The sequence below is a fragment of the Sphaerodactylus townsendi genome, linkage group LG09 (assembly GCF_021028975.2).
Source record: "Sphaerodactylus townsendi isolate TG3544 linkage group LG09, MPM_Stown_v2.3, whole genome shotgun sequence".
Classification (NCBI taxonomy): domain Eukaryota; kingdom Metazoa; phylum Chordata; class Lepidosauria; order Squamata; family Sphaerodactylidae; genus Sphaerodactylus; species Sphaerodactylus townsendi.
Window position 1 is genome coordinate 5,700,313 of NC_059433.1, and position 24,330 is coordinate 5,724,642.

Consider the following 24,330-nt stretch of genomic DNA (forward strand, 5'->3'; position numbering starts at 1 on the left):
GTGTGGGATCCTCTAGGCTGATCCTGCATTGAGCAGGAGATGGGACTAGATGGCCTCTATAGTAAGGTGACCAGATGGTCACCTTTGTAAACCAGGAGGGGGTAGGTGGCCGCGCGCGCAGCCGCAGGAGCGCACTGCCTTCTGGGGCGCTGCCGTCACAGGGCGGGAAACGGCAGCGCCCCGGAAGGCTGTGCTCTTGAGGCCCTGTGCGTGGGAGGCTGCCACACTGCCTTGCGCCCCAGAAGGCAGTGCGGCAGCCTCCCAAAAATCGGGACAATGGAACTAACAAATTGTGTGAAGGCGGGACTGTCCCGCCAAAAGCAGGACGTCTGGTCAGCCTACTCTATAGCCCCTTCCAACAGTATGCCTCTATGCCTGATTATACACTGCTGCTCTGCCCCACAGTGAGGGGGCGTTTCTTTTGGAAATTTCCTTGCAGATGCACTCTGTGGTACAGTGCCATAGATCCCAGAAGCCCCATGGTTAGTGAGAATGGAGAAACCCTTATTTTTCCCCACTTTAGGGCTTCTGGTTCTTTCAGTCTCCCCCACATCTTTTCACTCCCTGCTCAGGGAGGGAGGAGTCAGCAGTAATGATGAAAGAGCCGAGGAGAGCCGCTGTACTCTGGCTCCAGCACAGCATGGCTGGCAGCCACCTTCCCCACTGGAGAGAGTGGCACAAAAAGATCCTGTCAATACATGTACACAACCAGTCATGATGGGCCTTTCCCCACTGACCTTAAGCCCCGCGCTACTCTCCTCAAGTAGCGCAGGGTCCCCCGGCACTCCCCACGACAGGGGCGGTGACAGCGGTGACCCCCTCAGCATGCGGCATCCCTGGCGCTCTTTCAAACGGCGCCTTTTGATGACCCTGCACAGAGTGCGGGGTTGTGGGGACGCCCGGGTGCGCGCCAGGGATGCTGCGCACTGAGAGCAGTGCGCGGCATAGGAGGGATCGTAGAGAGTGGGGAAAGGCCCTATGATATCGATATAACCCAGCAATAACACTACAACACCGATATAGCAAAGAAATATCAATATAACCCAGCAATAACAAAATTTAAAGGGCTTTGAAACCAAAGCTGGCAATCATACAACTACCGGGAGTGACCCAGAAGTGGGGGCAGGAAGTGGCGTGCCTTTTCACATGTAAACAAAGACACAGGAGGCGACCCTGCTACAACCCCATGCAAAGAGCCCTCAGGAAGGTGCTCCATGCGTAATGGACCCCAGAGTGTCTGTGTTGCTGATTCTTTCCCAAAGTTTGAAAGCAGGTCAATAAAATAAATTTGCAGAAGCAGGGTGTCCAATAGGTTTGCTCCAGTGTGAATGCTCTCAGTGTAGCTTGGTGATAGGCATCTGTTTTGCTACAGTATGCACAAACTTTGTCAGATTTACAACAGAAATAAAATTGTCATGAGAAGAAAAAAGTGGAATCTTTACAAGCCAGTGGATGAGAAGGCCAATAGGTAAAATATCCTTATATGCATACTTGGGAAAAAGGAAACCAACCTGGTACCCACCATTCATCTCCCTCTGGGTGTGATACCGAAGAATTAACATCCACATTATGCTAACCATATTAATGCTTATGAGAAAGTGATTACCTGGATAAAAAGAAGACCTGAGAGAGCGCAGAACTGCAGACCATGGTTGAAATCTGCACAGAACAGTTGTGGCTTGAAGCGTCTTTATTAGCCAATGCAAAGTCACATCCCTTCCTTACCTTTCCATACGCATTTGTTAATGGAGGCCTTTCCCTTATCTGTGTGGCCTCTTTCATGGACGGAGCCTTTCACAAAGTTTTCAGAGCATTTGAAGGCGTGCTACAAAGACAGCGGTTTGTGGCACGCCAGCCTTAAAAGATGCTTCTAAAGCAGGCTGGAAAATATTTGGAAACTTGTTTGCAACATTTGAAACCTTGGCATCAAGACATAACAGACGAAACCAGGACAAATGCTGTGCTAAGCATCTTTACTGAACCCAGGCGCATAATTCTCCTTAAATAGTGCTTATTTTTTTTCAATAATATCTGCTCTCTTTTTCTACAACTCCCCCAAGTCCTATTGCTTATGTGCTGTCTGCAGATAGCTGGGCCTGCTCTTTGACCTGACTATAATTGAAAATGGCCATTATCATTGAACATGGCGACTGAGGTGAACTTGAGGTAAACCTTTCATCACCGTGTGACAGGGAGCCCACACAGTTGGTCCAAGGATCTTGAGGTAAACTCTCTAATCCTGGGACCCTTTTGTTGTCTATATAATCCTGCCAACTATTACGGGTTTTGCAGTGCTCCAGAAACAGATGTGTGATAAAATGTTTTACAGAACAGTGTGATTCAACAGTTTCATAGGAGAGCCAGTGGGATGCCATGGAAAGGTGGCAGACAAGGAAGTAGATGGCCCAGGTTTGAATCCTGGGCCCCTTCCACGCACGCAAAATAATGCATTTTCAAACCACTTTCACAACTATTTGCAAGTGGATTTTGCTATTCCACACAGCTTCAAAGAGCACTGAAAACAGTTTGAAAGTGCATTATTCTGCATGTGCGGAATGAGCCATGACTTCTACCATGAAATCTTGCCCAGTGACATGGGGTCTGCAACAAACTCTTAGCTTGGCCTACCTCACAGTGTTGTTGTTGTGAGAAAATGGGGGAAAGAAGGACAGTGTTCTAAAAACCACTTTGAATCCCAACTGGGGAAAAAAAGTGAGATAGAAATAAATAAATGCATGGAAATGCATCAGTGGATAGCTGTAGGTAGCTGTTTTACCACCCATTCTTTCATGGTATGTACCTGTTGTATTTGTTTTTTTAAAAAAAATCCTTACAACTGATAACACAATGCAAATATTGAAGATATCTAACTACCTCTGAAAGCTCAGCTAATGGCATTTTCTTTGTCTGGTATGGACTCAGACAACTGGCATTTCAAATGGTGACGTGCATACACTGGAAAAATACCATTTTGTAATTGTTTGCTCATGTTGACTTCTGAGTGATCTTGGTGAAGACAGAGTGGATTGAACATCTCACTGATTGTTGGAGTGTTTTTAGTAGCCAGTACAAGTAGTGACACAGCGTATTGTGTTGTGATCCATAAAACTAACCCACAAACCACCAAGCTCCACTTTCAGTGAAACCCTTATTAACGCCCAGAAGTTGTGTTCTGGGAGTTGTGTCGTTATTTTGCTCCTTCAAAGACACCACCATCACCGCCGCCATCCCTGTCTGCAAGGAATCCAGGGAGAAATGTCAAAAGCACAAGTTAGGTTGATTTTTTTTAAAAATCAGAACAACACCCAAAAGTTTCAGTGTTCTGGCATATTGAAACCAATGCATCCTTTTGTGTCAGATCACTCACTACAAACTCTGTTGTTGTTGCTCCAGGAGAGAAGGAAGAGTGGAAAGCACATAGACACATAACACTCTGGGGGAAACTTACTTTGGTACATCACTTCTGTGAATCAGTTTATGAAAACGCAGCGCTCCAAGGCACAAGCTAATGGGACATAAAATTCCTCATCTGTGGAAATTATTCTCTTTTATTGGCGATGCTATTACGATTAATAATAAGCTTTCACTTCTTTGGACCCTTTTCACATTCATCTCTCCCATCTTGAGATTACAGAACAAATTAAACCTCTTGAATAAATGTCTCAAAACAGATACGGGACGGGTACCAGGGGGCCGGAACACACATGTTGCATTTAAAGGTGATCATATTCAACAAAGGCCGTTATTCCAGAATAGTGAAATAACTGCGATGGAGGGAAACTTCAAAGGAAAGAAAAGTGCCTTGAAAGATCCACCCTGTGGGACTCTGGGTGCTGCCTCTTAGGCTAGTCTGGATTTACAAAAGAAGAGTTTGTCAGCCGCATCTGGCAAACGGATGTGTTGTGCCCCATGTGTGGGAGAACTTGCTGGAGTTCTTTCCTTCTTTGATGTTCTCCTGGGGGCCATCGTTCTCCACAGAAGCCCCCCATTGAGGCTTGGTAGATTCTTGGTCACAAAATGCCGAGCCACACATGAGGCTACAGTGAAAATGGGGAATGACAAATTGGTCTTCTTCTTCCCTCTTCTACAGGCAGTGGGACAAGTGGAACAGCAAGAGGAGGAGGAAGAGATCTCATCCACAGCACGGTTTATATCATCTCGCCCCCAAAGCCCTCAGCATCAGCTGAGCAACACGATGTTAAGCCTGAGCAGCTTTCTGGAAGTCCAAGAAAAGAGAGGGGTTCCCACGGCAGCCACAAAATAGTCAGGCTTGGCTCACTGCTTTGGGGAAGAGATATTTTAAGGAAGGAAGAAGTGAATTATAGATAGAAAAGCAAGTGATCCTTTGTTATCACTATTACAGCCCAATCAAGAATGGGGGGGGGAGCTTCGTGGCAGCTGGGGACAGTGCAGTGAAGGCAGTGCCCCAACATCTCCAAAGGGGCCCCTCCCCTAGATGGGGTTGTCCATCTTATTTTCCAGGAGAGGAGTACTGAGGCTCATCAAAAGCACCTCCTGCAACCACCAAACCTTGTGAACCAAACCACCTCTTTCTCTTTCCGTCCTTCTCAAAATGCACAAAGAAACAAAGTTTAAACTGAAAAAAAAGGTCACATTTGAGTTTTAGTTCTGATGACTTTTGAATGTACTAATCAGAAATACTCCTACTTCTGAGGAAAGAAAACTGCTCTCCCCCTCATGGTCGTGATGAGGATAAGATTTATATGTCCTTTCTGTTATGATCAGATATATGAGAAATATTGACAGCGCTTTAGGAAAGAGCAGCCGACTCACAATTCTTTATTCAGAAGTCCCATTTTATTCGATTAGACTTACTCCCAAGTCAATGAAAATAAGATGGTGAAGTGGGATTTCTGAATAAAGCATTGTGAGGTAATTAATATGGACTGGGCTGAAAAATGCAAACTCTTCTATTTGAAATAAAATCATCACAGATTTACTTTACCCACCCAGATTCCTCAAACCTGATTGGTTTCTATGCTTTCTTGTACATCCTTAAGGACTAGAATCTCTTGGTGACTAAAAACTGTGTTCGTTATTCTCACAACTGATCAGTTTCCACATTTCTAACACAGAATTCATATACATTTCTAGACACATCATAAAAGTGCATTCTTTGTATTTAGAAGAAATTCATATTCAAAGAAAATTGTCTTCCCAGTTTAGGATTTACCATTGGCTACAATGTACATGTTAAAGACAGGTTAAAAGAAGAAACATCTATGGAACAAAAGCTCTCGTCAGTTATATGCCCGAGGCTGAAACGTTACGTTATTGTTATCACTGCTAATCTGTAAGTTGTCTTATATATGCACCACACGAAGAAGTCTGGCTTAAAAAAAAATCTAACAATGCAGTGATGGTCGCTTCTAAGCCAAGGTTGAAAAAATTATGGTGGTGTCTACATTTGGAGTATCTCCTTGAAATAATTACACGTTTTTCACCAGCTGTTGTGCTCTGGGAGGTAGGGGGAAGAAAAGCACCACCACCAAGAAGGAAACAGCATTATAATTTATACACTGCATTCATTTCCATCAGACTTTTAAAACTGGATTTCAGCACTGGATTTCAGCACATAAACCGCGTAAAAGCTCTTTCTGGGGTTATTTTAAATCTCACTTGAAGGCAACAAAGTCCAAAGTTTCGTGAATTACAGAACACATTTCACAGCTTTGTGCTAAAATGTGTATGTGCTGAAAGAGTACAAAATCTCTAAGGTATGATCCAATTTTTTTGGGGGAAAATCCATTCAGGAGTAAAATGTTAGGAACCACCACCAACTACATATTTGGGTCAAGTGATAAATGGTTGATGGAGCCGGGTGCAGCAAACACTTCCTTGCGAATATTCCTAGAAACAACACAAGGAATACGTCTGTAAAGGATTGAAGTCATCTACATCCATAGGATCAAAAGCTCTCATTGTCTGCATGCAGAACATCTAAGGTTCAGTCTCAGACATCTTCAGTGAAAAGATGGTGAGAGAGCCACTGCTGGACAGAGAAGGCCATAGTGAGTTGGATGGACTAACTTCTGATTTGGCATCATAATCTGCCTGAAGACATGGGCCCTTTCCCCACCTACTGTTTGCTGTGCGCTACTGCCCCCAAATAGCGTGTGGTCCAGTGGAGCTCCCCAGGAGTCCGGGCGGCGACAATGCAGCTGCCCCGACTCTGCGCTCTAACGTCCCTTCAGCGCGTGTCATTTCTGACGCTGAAGAAAACGGCACCTTCTGACTGCCCCACAGAGCGCGGGGCAGTGGGGAACACGACCCCGGGGCGGAAATCGCTCACGCTCAGAGTAGCGCGCTGCAAAACGTCAGTGGGGAAAGGCCCATGATGAGGGGCCAAAGACACAGTTCAGAGCCAATCTACGTGATCCAAAAATACTCGTAATAACAAGTGCTTCTTGGAAATTCAGAATGAGACACCACAAAAGAGGTTTAGCAACTATGAAAAATCACATGAATTTCCCAGCATAATTTTATATTAAGGATTGAATAAAAACTTGAAAACAAGTCACTCACTCGTCATTATCCTGACACAAATTTTTTGCTTTCAACTAAGGCATTAAAAGATAGAAGCCAGTGTCTGAATGCTACAGGAAAATGGCCAAATTTTGCTTTATATAAATGTTATTACTTTTTTCAACACAGTTCTTGAAACAGGGGCAGTTATAAAAATTGGAAACAGGAGTCTGCAAGTGATGTCACCAACATTTGGTAATTACTACTTTACTCAGAATATGGACTTCTCTGGTCCGAAAATAAAATGGAAGTTCTCCTTCACATAAAAACCAGCAGGGCCGAACCGTGGCTGGGCAAAGGATATAATAGCTACATTTATCAGGAGGGAGGGTTACATGGAATGCCACTCACACCCTATAAAGGAGTATTCTGTTTTGTAGGTTTGTGGACATTTCGTAAGGAAGAGCTTATTGAGAAAGAGCTGAGAAAATCATATAACAAATGAAGTCATTTCTGGGTTTTTCTTAGTGCAGTACATTTTGTTGTTCAAATCACAACACTAATCAGAGCTTTGTAAAGTTCACCTTCAAGGAACTCCAGAAACTTGGGGAATTGTACAGCCTTTAAGCTTGTTTGATCTACCTTTGGGGAGGTCCTCAGGTAAATCACTTGCAACCCCATGTTCCTTCATATGGTTTCTGTAAACCTTCGGCTTTGTTTGAGTGCCTTGTGGCTACATCAACAAACAACTCTCTTCCCCAAAGCTTCATCCTTAAAAGGAAATGAGATGTTTTCACTACAGCTCCATCAGTAAATAGTTCTAACACTATGGATGAACAGTGATGTCAGAAGGGGCCAGGTACATATATTCCCTTAATGCACAGTAGATGAAAAAGACTAGTACAAATATAAAAGAAAAGTGCAATGAACTTTTGTTTTAAAAATGAACGTAAACAAACAAACAAAAAATGCTCCATTTGACCAAAACCTTAAAACACTTTATTGGCCGATTACCCACTGCCAGTGTCCCCCAGCCTTGCCCCACTGTGGTGCAAGAAGTCACACCAGAAGTGCTCTCACTTTCCACGGAGAAGGTGAGAAGCACACATGGGGTAAGAGTTAACACATTGGGACAAGAAATCTTGCCTTGACGCACCTCCTCTCTTGGCACACCCCCAACAGGAAGTGCGTCGGGACCAGATTTCTTGCTCCTTTATGCTTCCTGTCCCATTCTGTGTCTGGAGAACAGTATATAACTTGCATATCATCACAATAAGAAATTTCTACTACTGTCACATCTCATTTTTTTTAATTCTTGAAAAAGTGTAATATTTTGATGAACATTTTAAATATTCACTGATTTCAGTTTAAGACTGTGGGCTTTACAACTTGAACTGGAATAACAGCTTTTAACTTTTTTTTACTCATGTGACGTGTAGGCATAAGAAATGTGAAACCTGGCAGACATTTTATATTCTTGGTTTAAAAAAACAACAACCAAAAAACCCCCACAGAACTCAAAAGAACACAGTCCCCACCGAATCGTAGTCTCTGGGCAGAGATTCCAGCCATTATTCTCTAGTTTTGCTTTAATTTTGCTATTGTTCCTTGACATAAAGTTAATGTCCTTTCCTTTATGTCTGTTCCCCTTAGCTCTGTTAGAGCAGTCATTTCCACTTTAAATGGTAAGAGTTTCAATAGGCACTTTAGTGGAATTAAGAAAAAACCTACCACTCTTCCACCGTGATGCCAGAAAGCTTTCTTTTCTTTCTACGTTGTTGTATTGATAAATTGTCGCTACTAGGCCTGAGATTGTCTCAGAGTGACTCAAAAGTAACAGTCAGAAGAGATCAACCAAGAAAGTCAAGGACGATCCTTTCCCCCAACAAATAGGTAAACCAAAATGGATGCTATGATAAATATAGGAACTCGCTGGAAACAGCTGCTATCTCATATAATCAAAGAAATCTTGTCCTATAAAACTTGTTTATTTTTAAATTTGCTGTAGATTCACTTCATTTTTCCTTCCCTCCTGCCTGAGCTAAGTGACTTTATCAGGTTTATCGCTTTCTTCTTCGCCAAACATCTCTGCTAGGACTTTAAAACGTGGTCCCCAGTCACTCAGATAATCATAATCTTGGTCTGCTTCTGTTGCAGGAGAATCTATAGAGCTGAGAGATTCAGCCACAGATCCGTTCCCTTCATAAGCATATGTTGCTAGTGAGTCATAAGGCGGAGCCGAAGGATCCGCATCGTTCTCTCGCAATCGCTGATTTATGAAATCTCTGATGTTTGTGTTGTCTTCTGTTGGTGGCTTTGAACGAGGTAAGCGGAGGGCGTCCGGTTTTATGTCCCTACGCGCTTTGTTATCCTCGACCGCTTTGGGATTTCTCAGAGCTCCAATGTCAAAAGCTTGCGTGTCCTCCTCTCCACCTCCTTCATCATCATAATGGATGACGTTGTCTCGGATGTCTTCCTTTGAGGTCATGAGAGTGTCCTTTTTCTTCTGCCGTCTCAGCGCTACATACAGAACAACGATGACTAGGAGAAGAGCAGAATTGTAAATTAGGTAAAGGAAGAGACAGACCTTTGGCCAATAGAACGTTGCATCTGCCTCTGATGGTGAAGAACTATGGGGGCTAATTCACATATAACCTGTAGTACTGCACTGCCGACCCAGCAGTGCCGTGATAGTAAAAACGTTGAGGCGTAGCGGACCTGCTGACCTTGCGATCGTCGCTATCGCACCCCCACTCCTCATCCCCATAGGTGCACGGGTCGTGAACTGGGCATCTGCGGCTCAATCGCGAGCGCAGGGGACAATGGATGCTTGCCCCCCCAGGTGAGGATTAGAAGCTCAAAGGCTGGCGTGGCTCTTTACTCGCCACGCATGTAGATGAGATCATGTGCATCACACTTGATGATCTCTCTCCCGACCTCCCGCTCTCCCGAAGACTCCCCAGTCCTCCCTCCTACTGCGCCCGATAGAGTAACAATAAAAGGTGCCAGGAACCCGACGAGGCGGGGGAGGCTTCGCCCCAGGAACCTGCCGGACCTCGGTCTCCAGCTGCTGGCGATCTCCACCAGATGTTATCTCCACGCGTCTGCGTCTGCGATGTTCTTCACGCTGACGGCGTGGGTTGACTACAAGCTGGTGCGAGAACCCGAGGAATCCTCCGAACCCTCCACCCACCCTGCTCCGCGATGCAGCCTGCAGGGAAGGGGCAGCGGACTACCCGAAGTCCAGCTGGATGCGGCTTTCATCCAGGGACACCACCCGTTCCGGTGGCATGCGCCTGTCCCTCTGGATCCGGTAGCATCCAGAACAAAATGCAGGGCGTCTCTGGACCATAGATCAGTCCGGAACACGGTGAGTATAGCCGGAGCTTGCAAAAGCAGGGCTTATGACAAGCGGTTGGCGGGAACTTCAGCGTTAACGAAATCGCGGCAGAGGTCCCCGTAAAGAAGGAAGGAGCTCGCATAAAATTGAAAGTTGAGGAGATTGAAGCTCAGTATGCCATGAATTGGCGCAGAGGGGACATTGAATCTGCTTAAGGACTGGGGAAAACATGAGGCGGCCATATCTTGGCACAGAGCCTGGGCAGCGCCACGATATCTGCAGCTACTGGCGATGGAGACAATGTTTTGGCCATCGCCATCAGCAGCTCTGCAACCACCTCTGACTCTGCCTGCCGCTGTAGAGCGGCTCCTCTTCGATCTTTTTCACCTTCAGAATTTCAACCCGGAATTTTCTCTATCCACTAGAAGTTGGACACCTGTCGGCGTCCTTCTGCCCCGCCCTCGCTCGCTTCACTGCATTTCCGAACTCTACTCAGCGGCTCAGCCGCCTCCCATTTCTAACCGCGCACTTAGCCGTTTCCGAAGCCACTCCACCTCCGTCAAATGCGCTGGCGTGGCGGTAGTTTCAAAACTCTCGCCCAGAGCGATATTAGCCACGATCACAGAAGGAAAAACCCTGACCCGGAGAGGCGATGCCGACTATTCTTGCATTGTAGCCCTTTACATCCCACTTCACCCAGATACTGGGAGAGAATGGCGTCATCAGCGAGGTTGGCAAGTGCAGCCCTAAGCTACTATAACTTTATCCCTTGCCGGCGAGGCCTCCATAGAAGGCAATGCGGGACGTAAAGATCACTAGCCCCTCATTAGAGAGGCATGCTGCAGGAGACCACTCGCTAAGGAACCACCTAAATGAGGGTCCCAGATGACTGGAAGACCACCTTTGGCATGCTCCTGAGGCACTGCAATGGTGTAGTCTGGGAACACCAGGCTGAGTTCATGCCAGCTAGTGCTTCCAGCAGAGCGAGCCACCTCTGGCCGGCCTACACGCCGGCTCAGCACTACGGTTTCGCCATCTTTTTGCCGAAATCCCAGCGATCAGATTGCCGCCGCCAGAGGCCACCTTCACGATTAATGCGCCTCACCAGAAATTAAGCCTATAAGGGCATTTACATCGAAAAGTCCCCAATGCCGGCCAGCCAAACCCAGAGTTTCTCCTCCATCCGGCCAAAACTGGCCCAGAGCCCTATGCTGAACTTGTAGGAGCAGAGCTCCAGGGAAGCGCTCAAAGGAGGAGGAGGCGGAATTAGATACTTGAGGGCTGAAGCAGGCTCCTCTCATGCGCCTTTACGCAAAGGAAGGCGAGCAGCTTCCCGCGGGATGCCGCCAAAAGGGCAATCCGCGGGACCTGGGCAAAAAATCCTGAACTTGTAGCCGACAATGCCCCAAGGCTTGCGCAGGACATTGGGTCCTCCGCCCACCAAAGCTAGCTACTCCTCGCTGCAGCACTCTCCACCCGGTGAGGGAGACAGTCTCAGGATGACTGGGCTTTAACTTTCGCGGTAAGACCCGGACACTTCCGAAGGGAGTGTAGAGCAGCCAGTGGGGGGGCCTACAACGATGGAGGAGGGTCACTCCCCCCAGGAGGAGAAAGGCCACCTAAAACCCCGGTGCCACGTTGCCAGAAAACTTCCATTGGAGAAAGCGACCTGCCCGTCAGGGAAACTCCCGCCCGAGAGAGCGTCTCCCCAGCCCAGGACCAAGGAGGAGAGTACAGAGAGCAGACCCAGCGCCAAGGCCTGCCAAGAGCCACCCCTCTGGAAACGTGGCATCTGGCTCGCATGCACCCAGCCCATCTCCTTTTAAAGTTCCCCGCAGGAGTTCTTGTGGCCCCAACCCAGTATGGCCGAGCCCCCCCATCCCTGCAGGGACAAAGATTGGGCTAGTGCTGCCAAGAGCCTCTGCGGCTGAACAGGGGACTGTTCGCCGTCCGGGAGGTGATACGACTCACGCGCTTTAAGGACCCATCCACCTCCAGGTCTGGACAAACATCCCACAGGAGCTGCCCGCCCGGGACCAGCTGCGGCTCAGCTGATTCCTCTTTATCCCCGTAAACGCGCTGCCGGAAGCGTTAATAAAGGAGCTCACGAGCCCCAGCAGCCAACATGGGCAGCTACCTTTACCACACCGATACCGCTTGGCGGTGGAGACGACACCTATCGGGAGCTCCCGTCCACTTATCCTGGAGCTTCATGCCATAGAAGGATGTAAGTTCAAAGGGCCTGGTGGACACGGCGGCTGGATGTTACCGTCATCAGAGCAGCCGAATTGGCCCGACCAATTTAACCCGACCGAGGCTTATCCGCTGTCATCTGGGGGGGGGTGGGGAGACGAAACCGGCTTGGCGAAGGCCGGAGCATCAGCCAGCATCACTGATCAACAACCCCAGGACTTCGGCGGCAGCTCTGAGTCACGCCCATCGTTCCTAGACATCCATGTCAATCTCTGGGAAGAGACCTCATGAGTCAGGTTAAAGCGACTCTGGTCTGGGATGGAGTAAAACTGATCCGCGGACCAGTGATTCCAATGCGTGCGCTTCGAAGTTGCCTCCTAATTTCCGCAGGAAATCTGTTTCCCTCTCCCCTCGGCACTTTTCCTTCTTTTTTTCCGACCGGCAAAGGCGGGAGGAGCCAATTGGCTGACTGGCTGACTGGCCCACCAGGATTAAAATCTGGGCCCGTCACGATACCGCTTGGCACTGTCAGGACCAGGCCCCAGTTTAAAGGGGCTGCCGCCATTATGGCCTAATACCCGAACCCGTTTGGGTTATGGCTGCCAAGCGCCCACCAGGCAGCTTTATCAATACACCATGTTAAAAAAAAAGGCCGAGGCATCAGCCGGGGCAACGCCCTTAAAGAAGCTGATCGTGGCGGGCGGCAGTTCCCCAAAGATGAATTGATCACAAAATTTGCTTTTCATCCAGCTTCCTGCATTAGCCACCAAGGTCCACGGTAGAATTACAACTCCTTGCCGCGAAACCCCCCCTTCGCTTTTCTCCTTTGTGTAATGCGAGGAATTTGCCTCTAATTGCCTGGTTGGCTTCATTCCCGGATGCGCACCACATCCCCCCCAAAGGGTGGCTTCAAGCCTTTTATTGTTTGCTGATTAAGCATGCATGCATACCCCAATCCCCGGTACTCGCCTGTTCCCTCCTCGAGGCTGGGACCCACCGTAGCCTTGGCACCCGATGGCGCTCTGCTCTGAAGCCAAAATTCCCACCAGAATTAAGCACTGCACGCTCCTGGCTGCCTCCCTGTCCAAACAACTAAAGAGAGAGGTGTGGCGGCCCCAGAAGGAGATTGCATTAAAAGCAACCTTCACAGGCTGCAAAACAAAGCCTTCTTCCTTCCCCATATTAAAATCTAAACACTAACTTTCGATCCCAATCTCCCGCCATGTCGGCTCTAGGGCTTTAACTGAGCAGCACCTGGGCGGGACCCGGCCCGTAACCTGGAAAGGGGTTGTGTTTTAAGATCCCTCTTCCTACAGGTTCCGTGGATTCCGATTAGCATGCATGACAGGCCCAACCCATGGAGATAGGCGCCGGAAACCAACCCCATCCCGGAGATGGAGCAGCATCTCTAAGAGGATCCGGCCATGCGATCCCAGCAGGAGAGCGCCGTTAAGCCAGCGTGAAGACCGAATGATGACCTGGGAAGGCGATCAAGGCTGACCACCAGCCGGAACCCTGGCTGCTGCTTTCAGCAAGAACCACCCGCCCGAGACACCCGAGAACCTCTGTACAGGCTCTCTTTCACGATCATCACCACCAACTCATGATTCCACCATCGCTTTGCCTGCTCTGCTGCCTCCTGCCCGATGGCTGATCGGCCGACACTAACGAAACTTTCACCAGACCAACATCACGAGGAGCGACGTTTGCTGCGGCTGCAACGATCTCATCTTTCTGCCTGGGCCAGTACCTACAAGGTCGGGAATTACGGGGCCTGCTGGGCTCCTGCCTGCTCCCGGAATCTGCAAAGCACCAGGAGACTTCGCCGGAGTCTGGGCTACAGGCTGGGACTTCATAAGATGCCTCATCCATCGGAGAAGTATTCTATGCGCCGACTGAGGGACCACGTCGCGTCCAAAGCCCTCCGACTGGCGGCTCAACCCTTGTCGTCACCAAGAGCCGAACGTTAAGCCAATTGACCGAGTCAACAGCACGCTTCATTGCGTATCACCGGTAGCAACCCGAAACGAGGAACCGACCGGGCCCCATTAAATCGGCTTCGGCCAGTTTAAGAACTGCTGCATGCGGAGGACATTTCCCCGTGTTGGAAACATCCCTGCCATCCCCAGGGGCTGGTTCTGGACCTGCTGAGGGAAGACGTTTAACTACATCGCATACTTGACTCGCTGCAGAACTGCTTTGCTGCCTCAGTGCCTCACCATTGTCCTACCCCAGGCTCACCCCTGGCGGGAACCCGGACCCGCCCTTACGCGGCCGCTCCATTACCTTTCTGACCCTCGCGACCAGAGACGCGGACGGCCAGCGATTAAATCGCCCTCTCCGAAGCCAGAGTTCGTCTCCCTACGCAACTTCCTAATTAGAGGAGTCCCGGACCTGCGCTTCCACCACAATGCTAAGACTATTGGCGGCCTGGCCTGGCGGCCCTCTTGAGAGTCCATCAGCGCTCTACCTCCACGCTCTGGATGCCCTGGCCTCCGAGCAGCAGAACCGATCAAGCGACCCTGAACAATGGATGCGCGTATTGGGTATTTGTTTGTTGTTGTTTACCACCAAAGGTTGTGAGAATGTACATAATATGTTGTTGTTTTTAATCACCTTCTGATAATTCCCAGTTGATCCACATGAAAGTCTCATTAATTGAGCTGCAAAGAAGTTGGTATCTAATCTGAAATCGATATGATGTGTTTTTTTGCCCCATTGAAATTTGGTCAGCCCTCTGGGGCTGGCTGCCGGGAGGATGGTTGAGAATTGCTATTGTACAGCTCTGCATTGGTTTAATTATTGTGCCTTGGTAGCCCGGATCTTGTTTACCGATTCAATGCGTGTCTAATATTGCCTGTAGCGTGTGTAGGGGAACCCTCGCATTTCCCTTACCCCGCAGCCAGTTCTAATGTTACTGCAACACAACAGCTTGGTCAACTTGACCAAAAGCTTGGTACGGGAGGAGACAGCGACGTCGCTTTAAATACATGCCCATAGCGTTTATTTACCCCGTTTTCCTGGAGATGTAAAATGGGAAGGGAGATGTAGTAGTGCACTGCCGACCCAGCAGTTACCCGTAATAGTAGAGCGTTAGGGAACTTGTAGCGGACCTCGCGGCCTTGGAGTGCTGCGCTCAGCACCCCCACTCCTCATCCCCATGAGTCGCAGGGAATTGCATTGAGACTGTCAATGAAGCTCAATCGCGAGTAGCAAGGGACAATGGTCAGTTGCCCCAGGTGAGGATTAAGAGCTCAGACGGCGATGCGGCTTCTTCTCCGCCGCGTAAGCCAGATGAGGATCCATGCATCACATGATGATCATCCCGACACTCAAGCTCTCCACGGAACTCCCCAGTCCTCTGGTCCTCCTACATACGGCTGATTGATAGAGTAACAATAAAAGGTCGCCAGGAACCCGGCCAGGGCGGGAGACTTCAGCTAGGGAACCCGCGGACCTCGGTCTCCCGCTGCTGGCGATCTCCACCAGATGTTTATCTCGATCGTGCGTCTGCGTTCTTCTACCGGCTGACGCAGCGTAGAGTGAAACTACAATAACCTTTGAATTCAGGTATAAAAAGGACTCCGTACCTGCGGGATCGTCTTGCCCCATATGTCCCAAATCAGCCTCTGTGCTCAGCAGAGGCCAATTTGCTGGTGATCCCTGGCCCCTCAATGATGCGGCTGGCCTCCACCCGAGCAAGAGCTTTTACAGCTCTGGCCCCTGCCTTGTGGAACGCTCTACCTCCAGCTATGTGGGCCCTGCGGGATCTTAATGAATTTTGCAGGGCCTGCAAGACTGAGCTGTTCCACCGGGCCTTTGGGGAGTCCGGCCGCTGATGACCCCCCTTTTTATAACATCTGCGGACCCTGCCCTTTCTTTCTCAGGGGATTTATTAGTAGGACGCCATCGGTATATCTGATATTAGGACACTGCATTTTAATGGGATTGGTTTTAACATATATAGAGCCACTATTTAATGATTTATTTAAATCTTGATATTATTGATTTTATTTTGTGCTCTATCTATTTGTTTTGTTCACCGCCCTGAGCCCTCCAGGAGAGGGCGGTTTTTTACTATTACTATTACTATTACTACTACTACTACTACTACTACTACTACTACTACTACTAATAATAATAATAATAATAATAATAATTTTAAAATACAGCAAACCTCTGAATGCCAGTGCTGGAAGGCTGCGGAAGGGTTTCAACTTTGTGCTCTGCGGTTGGCTCTCCAGGGCAACTGGATGGCCACGATCCAGCAGGTTGTTCTTAAGAGGCCTGTGACTAAAGCAGGGAACCTCCTCCCGCAGACACAAATATATCAGCCTTTATGAGAACTATACCCAGAGTACATTATCTTTGGAATCAGACTGTAGTAAAATGGAATTGTTCATGAGGGTGCTTTTATAAAGGAAACAGGATTGCAGTTTATTGCATTTTTTTAAAAAAATATATCGCATTGTGTTTTACTGCATTGTCTTCTAATGTTGTAGGCCAGTCTTATTGCATGTCTTATACTGTTTCCACTGCACTGTTTTGATTTTTTGTAACCTACCTGGAGTTTCAGTGAAAAAGACAGGCTATAAAGTAAATAAGTAAAATAAGTTAAAAGAAAATAGTCTATTTTCGCTGACACACAATACCCAATCCAGTTCCTGGGAGTGTAGACAAAATGAATCGTACATATAAGAAGGAATACTAACCTAAAAGTATGATGATGCACAGTAATATGGCAATCAAGGCTCCCGTGCTGAGTCCCACTGGCAGGAAGATGGCTTCAACATTGCAAGAGAGGATGGTGCCATCAGAATCACATCTGCAGACCCGGATCGTCATGGTGTTGGTACTGCTCTGAATGGGATAACTGCTATCTTCTATCACAACCGGGAGGAAATACAGTTCCTGCTGCCTCCGGCTGTAGCCGCTTCTCCTGGCAACAATGCCAGCTGAGTTGTCTGAAAAACAGAAAACTCGGGATTAGATTATTTCTCCGAGTTTTATTTAATTATCCAGAAACTGCAAAAAAAAACCTGGCAACGTATGAGCGGGGCAAGGCACTGTGGTGCATCAGTCCATGCCTCCTAGGTGTATTCTGCTTCACTGTTGATTTTTTTGTCTCAGTAGTCTATTGATGAGCAGATGAGAGCTCTAAATACTGAAAGTGAAAGGCAGAGTTTGTGGGGAAAAGACAGATGAGAAGGTAGAGTGGGAGCGGTAAGAAGGATAAGAAGAAGAAGAGTAGAAGAGTTTGGATTTATATCCCCCCCTTTCTCTCCTGCAGGAGACTCAAAGGGGCTTACAATCTCCTTGCCCTTCCCCCCTCACAACAAACACCCTGTGAGGTAGGTGGGGCTGAGAGAGCTCCGAGAAGCTGTGACTAGCCCAAGGTCACCCAGCTGGCGTGTGTGGGAGTGCACAGGCTAATCTGAATTCCCCAGAGAAGCCTCCACATCTCAGGCGGCAGAGCTGGGAATCAAACCCGGTTCCTCCAGATTAGATACACGAGCTCTTAACCTCCTACGCCACTGCTGCTCCTGCCAAACTATATAACACTCTTCACTATCCCAGCAACACATACCACAGTGTTCCCCAGCATGGCAGTTGTACACACATGGTGCCTGCCAGCACATTTCCTGGCACGTCTGTGTTTCTTCTCCAAAGCAATCCTGCCTTTGCACCACCTCACTGGAGCAACAAATGCTTCAAAATAGCCCAGGAGGCAGTTGTGGTTTTTAACCTGTGTACGCTGCCTTGAGACATGGGTATGAGGTGGGGGTATACATACATACATACATTTTGGATTTGCACGGAACACCCATTCAGCAGTTAGCTGCTTATTTATCACAGAAGGATGCTTGGATTACTTTCGTGGTAGCCATTTTGTGATTCATCCTGCTTACCTAGGCAGCCATTTTGTGGCAGAATCCAGGGCCCTTTCACAAAATTCCAATTTGCCCATAGATGCAACAAGTATGGGACCCCTGATCCAGTCACAGAAAATGTGTAGCACAATGTCATTGTGAAATTAGTATATTTGCCTTCACAAGACACAGAGAATGAAATGGAGTGGAACTAGGGAAATCTACTGCATCTCTTTTGCATTTTGCATTACAGAATATTACAGGGGAAAGATGAGGAGAGGAGCTTTTGGTATGGTCTCTTGTTCCACCATCGCTGGAAACTACTTTGTTTCCTCATTTCCAACAATGATCCTGATCCATTCAGTTGTTTCCCAAACACAGAACAAATGCTTTACCCTGGACAACTGCTAATTGGTGGATTCCAGACAGCACATGATGTCTTTAAGGTGTTATATAAAGTGTTTTGGGAAGAACCTCCATAGATCTCGTCCCCAAATTGGGTTCAACCCGTTACATTTCTCCTAACCTGAGTTTTTGAAAAAATGGCGAAACTTATTTTATTTATTTATTTTATTTAATATACTGCCCCATCCCCGAAGGGCTCTGGGCGGTGTACAACATAAAAACCGTGTATAAAATCATCATAATCAGACTTTCATAAATATAATAAAAACAGCAGTTGTGTCCCAAGATGGCATCCCACCTAAACCTAATCCTCCTAGAAGGAGGAGGAAGAGGTAGTGGGTCCTGATGGTATTAGGACCTGTAGGTCTCAATAATGGGTCCCAAAGATATTGGGGAACCATGACCTGGGGGGGCACAACTCAGCGGCTGGTTACTCCAAAGGCCCAGTGGAACAACTCAGTCTTACACAGGCCTCTCGCGGAAATGCACCAAAGGTCCGCTTGGAGACCCGGACCAACTGGAGAGAGAGTGTTCCACCAGGCAGGGGCCAGCGCCGTAAAGGCCCTGGCCCGAGTGGAGGCCAGCCGCGTCATTGAGGGGCCAGGGATCTCCAGTAAGTTGGCCTCTGCCGAACGCAGAGGTCGAGCTGGGACATATGGGGTAATGCGGTCCCGATCTTTTTCCGCGATCTTTTTCCCCCAACTTGGGCTGAAGACAACTCCTGCCTGCTAAGCAAACACAGCAGGCAGGAGACACTTTATTTCTGTCACACAAACCTCTTACTTTCATTTCTGCCACTCGTGCCCCCCATTTTGTGTGCTGTAGGAGATTTTCTGTGGAGATTCCCCACATAGGTTTCCTTTGCTTGTAGCTCATCCATTTGCTATTTGGCTGTCAGAAGGTGATGAATGAAGTTTGTTTAGCATTGCAATCCCTTGCATGTTTGTTTTTCCTTTTTTTGTTTTGAGGGGGCTATCTGTGAAGCTGCATCGACACGATTAGAGAAGCTGCAAGATGTGCATATTTGTGTCAGCACAGCTTCACAGACATCCCCCCGGATGAGCTGCAAGCGGAGGAAACCTTTGTGCGGAATCTCCATGGGGAGTCAGCTATAGCATACAAAATGACGGGTGCCATTGTGAAACCGACAAAAGCTCTGTGCGGCAGGCAGGAAAAAGATTCATTTTGACAGGCAACACTTGTGTTCTCCCATGTTGTGGGAACACAAAATGCCCAAACAAATCTTTTTATCATATCCTAAAGATGTTATATTTATGTTGTGTAGAATCTGCCATTGTTACAGCACTCCTGTCCAGCTTAACAGCAGAAATGTCAAAGGGGAAAAAAGGAAGGATGAGAAAACAAGACCCTGGAAGCACAACTACTGAATTCACATGATCTTTTCCCTGTTTGGAGTTCCAGGTTTTCCCCGACTCTGCCTCAGTGCCCTTTGACTGCTGTGAGCTTTACTCCATTCTCTTGTGGGGAGGAAACTTTGGCTTTCTTGTTTTGCCAGTTTCCATTATTGACAACAGAAGATTATAGGAAATCTTTCCCAACCCTGCCCATGTTCAGAATAGATTATTATGAGAAGTCCCACCAGAGATAAAACCCAGAGGTGTAGCTGGGTCAGAGTGCGGCTGGTGCACACTCTGTGTTTTCCATCCCCCCCCACCGTGGTGCCCCGCCCCCCATCCCCCACACTTACCTTACAACAGGCCTGGGAAAGCAGCCTGTTCCCTTCAGGCTGCAAACGGCCTGGTGGGAACTACACTTCCCATGAGACCCTGGGGCTTGCAAGGTCTCCTGGGAAATGTAGTTCCTACCAGGCCATTTTCAGCCTGAAGGAAACAGGCCACTTCTCCAGCCTGCACTGTTTCAATAAGGTAAGTGTGGGGCAGGGGTTACAGCGGGTGTGGGGGGTGCCGGGGGGAGTGGAGGGTGATTTTTCACCCCCAGGCATGCACCAGGTGCAACGCGCACCCCCCAACCCCCTGGTAGCTCTGCCTCTGATCAAACCAGACACTTGATACCATTTATCCATTTGTTGCTAATCTGGGATTTCAAGTGAGCTTCTGGAAGCAGTGGCGTTCACACACACACACACACACACACACACACACACACACACACACACACACACACACACACACACACACACCTCCTGAAGGAGCTGGGCTATCACTCCTTCCCTTCTCCAATTGAAGTAATCCAATGAGGAAGAAAATGGATGCAAAGATTAAAAGGATTAAGCAGGAAGAGAGTTTAGAAACTGATCTGCTGGCAAGTCTGAATAGGATTGCCTAAAGTGCTCCCTTTGAGTTTATTATCTCTCCACACTTTCAAGGTCTCACAGCCTCTCCCAGAACATTACTAGGCTCTCTCTAGCAGATGCTTCTGTTGTTCCCCGTTCCATGCCTCTGCATTAGAACTGAGAGATGAAGGGACACAATGTTGTTTACTTATGGACAGGTTTTGTTCCCACCGCAACCCATCAGTCAGTATGCACTGGAAGGCAGGCATTGTTTCAAGGGAAAACCCACTGAAAGATATTACAGCATTCTGCTAGCTTTCTGAACTGGGAGGCCCAGTTGAGCTAAAACACAGACACCAGTCCCATTTTAGGGCCTGTCTCAGAGTTGATTTGAAGCACCTATTAAGCAGATCAGCTGGCCTCCCTCCCTCCCCCTCCTCTTTCTCATTATTTCCACCCTGTCTCCCTTTTTTTGGAACACCTTGTTACTCTGAGTGGCTGTTGGCCATTATTTACCATTGCTGCAAACCAACTCACCACTGTGAGTACTAGCATATAGTAGGTGTGTAATCTGAATGACAATTGTTTAAATAAAATGTATTTTAAAATTTTAAATAAAACTTTTAATAAAATTAAAATTAAATTACATTTAAATTATATCTTTTTAAATGTATATATTAGACATCTTTTTAAATGTATATATTAGATATTTTTACATTGTAATATCTGTCATTGGAAGCTACCCTGAGCCTGGTATAGCTGGGCCTGGTATAGCTGCGGGAGGGTGTGGTATTAATTGAATAAAATAATTAATAGATAATGTTGTCTGTGAGAAGCATCTGATGCTTTGGAGGAGCTGTGCACAAAGGACAGCTTTCTGAAGGCAGAGATTTCAGTCATTGACGACAAAAGTCCTTGATGGGCAGAAGCACAACTTCAGTTTGCAAATAGGACATGTGTTTATGGTTCCGCCAGGACCCCTGGTCTGTTCAAAAAAAGCACTCCCATGCAAGCAAAAGTCTTTTTAGAAACAGCTGTTCAGGGAAAAATATGGCATCAGACTTTTATTGACAGAACTGGGAAACCCTGCCAAATCCCCCTTTCAAATAAGAAAGAAGAAAAAGAAGAGTTTGGATTTATATCCCCCCTTTCTCTCCTGCAGGAGACTCAAAGGGGCTTAAAATCTCCTTGCCCTCCCCCCCTCACAACAAACACCCTGTGAGGTGGGTGGGGCTGAGAGAGCTCCGAGAAGTTGTGACTAGCCCAAGGTCACCCAGCTGGCGTGTGTGGGAGTGGACAGGCCAATCTGAATTCCCCAGATAAGCCTCCACAGCTCAGGCGGCAGAGCTGGGAATCAAACCCGGTTCCTCCAGATTAGATACACGAGCTCTTAACCTCCTACGCCACTGCTGCTCCTCGCAGCCCTACCCCAAGCCACATCACCCATCCCAGAGAAACCAGACTCCTCCCTCTCAGCTGGAAAGGGCCCTTCCTTATCACGTTCTACTTCATCCCAGCCAATACAGGACATAACCCCAGTTGACTAATGAAAACAACAGGCTGTGGATCCCCACGACAACATTTGAGGAGGGAAGGGGGGGACACAAACTACCATACCCACCTCCCACCAGGAGGGGTATTATGGTCAGGTCCAGTATGTGACTGGGCATGACAGGTTCTCTTGATTAGTACCATGTCTTTTGAAAATAATAATAACAATTATATAACTCAACAAGAATTCATTTGTAAGGGAAAGAGATATTGGTCATGGCTCTTCACTGGAAAACGCACAGAAATTTCGCATTCTGTCAGGAGGAGCTCACTGAATGATGAAAAGGGACCTCTTTCCTGGACAAGAGGGAGTTGACTGCTGAGTTCTTCAAGAACGTTTTTGGAATGCAGTGCAATGTGGGATGCAGGCGATTCATTTAATACGGCTGTGTAAAAGGCGTGCAATAATATGCAACTCTGTTAACAGTCTTCTAATATGGATAATTTATCCTCGGTGGTTGGGCTCAATGATTGCAATGAGGGGTATGCATTCAGATATGCTGATTTTTTTTTAAAGGGCAGCAATCTAGATAAAGTCGGAAAGATGAAAGCTTTCTCCAGCTTATTTGCTGGCTTCCCCCCTCCCCCCCCAGCTTTTCATCCTTCCCACAGCCCTTGCAAGAGCACAGGGAAACAAAGAATTAAAAAAATTTTAAAGCCCATTTGCGAGGCAGATTATTGGGCTTTAAATTTTAACCCCCCCTTAAACTTACCTTGGCTTGTGCTCTGCTGGTCTTCCAGGTGGGCTCTGTTGGACTGGCAAAAGTCCCCTGCCCCCATTTTTCTGGATTGCTCTGAGAGGGGCAATCTCCTGTTGCCCTTCACCTGCTCTTGGGCTGGTTTCAAGAGCAATAGAAGGGGTGGGGAGAGGCCTCTTGAAGGGACAAATAGGAGCACCCCCAGAAACTATCCTATTTAACCAATGGCAGCAATGCTTTTTGCATTGCATTTCTGCTAGGCTCTTGCAATCCTAGTGTGGACTACAACAACCTACAGGCAAACAATTGGATTCCCTGTCTCAAACATCACCAAACTTGAAGGTTCCTCTAAGGAGAGTCATCTGCAGCTACGCTACAAATTTGGTGCCTCTACCTTGAAAAACAGTCCCCCTCCTAGAGTGCCCCCCCCCCAAATTCCCCATAAATTTTAATGGAGCCCAACATTTTCAGATATCTGAAAAAAACCCACTCCTTTGGATATGGATATTTGGCTTTTCCAACAATTTTCAGGTCCAGTGAACCCAAATGTGAAGAATGCCAACAAAAAAAAAGGTGCACATCTTTCATTGCAACACTAAACTTACACGTGTGTGTTGGGGGTGGTGGAAAAGGCTATCAAGTCTGCTCTGATTTCTGCTCCTATTTGGAGATCCTATCTGGGACAGAAATTTTATGACTCTGGCCCTTTCCGCACAGGCCAAATACAGCACCCTGGGGATGGCAAAAACGCTGTCCCCAGGGAACTGTTTGCATGGCAAAGCCACTGTTTCCCAACCTTGCTCCCTGAGCAAGGTTTTTGGGAAACAGCAGCTTCCAACGGCAGCGGCTGGAAGGCGCCATCCCTCCCCCCTTTCCCAATCAACTTACCTTCCCTGCGACCGTCCGGTGCGTCGCCGAGGCCTGGGGACATGCCTCCCCTGCCCTGCAACTCTGGAGCAGTAGTGCAGGGCAGGGGGGCGTGTCCCCTGGCCTCGGCAACACGGCAGATGGTCACAGGGGAGGTAAGTCGATCGGGCGACGGCGCAGTGCGGCGCCGTCTCCCCAGTAGTTTCCGGGACCGTTCGTGTGAACGGTCCCGGGGGGGTTGGGTCGGCGTCATGTACGCTGACCCAACCCTCAGCGTGGCTGTGCGGAAACAGCCTCTGATTAGTAAATAACTCAGAAAATGTCTGGCTTCCAAATACCTATCCAGCTGCCTCAAGAGAGCGAAAGTTGGGATACACGCTTTAATAAAAACAGTGCATTTTAGTTATTAATTAATGTGCTATCAAGTTGCTGCCACCTTATGGTGACCCTATGAATTAATGACCTCCAACTTCTATATGACATGGAAACTTGTTGGGTGACCTTGAACCAGCCACATACACTCAGCCTTGGCCCTGGCAAATATTTGAGTGGAAGACTTCCAAGGAATTCCAGGGGTGTAGCACAGATGCAGGTAATGGCAAACCAACTCTGACCCTCTCTTGCCTTGGAAACCCTATGAGGCTAAAATATGTTATCTGTGATTTG

General features: G+C 47.8%; 1 protein-coding gene across 4 annotated transcripts in view; it reads right to left on the reverse strand.

The window, feature by feature from the left end:
• Positions 1–7,462: 7,462 nt before the first annotated feature.
• The window catches only part of CDH12 (cadherin 12), a 966,930-nt gene continuing 950,062 nt past the window's right edge, over positions 7,463–24,330 (reverse strand). For all 4 annotated transcript variants that reach the window (XM_048507175.1, XM_048507177.1, XM_048507176.1 and 1 more), the window contains 2 exons: positions 16,732–16,983; positions 7,463–9,027 (listed from right to left, as the gene is read on the reverse strand). In XM_048507175.1, coding sequence (XP_048363132.1) covers positions 8,528–9,027; positions 16,732–16,983 — 752 coding nt within the window. In that variant the 3' untranslated portion in view covers positions 7,463–8,527. The remainder of the gene's footprint in view (positions 9,028–16,731; positions 16,984–24,330) is intronic.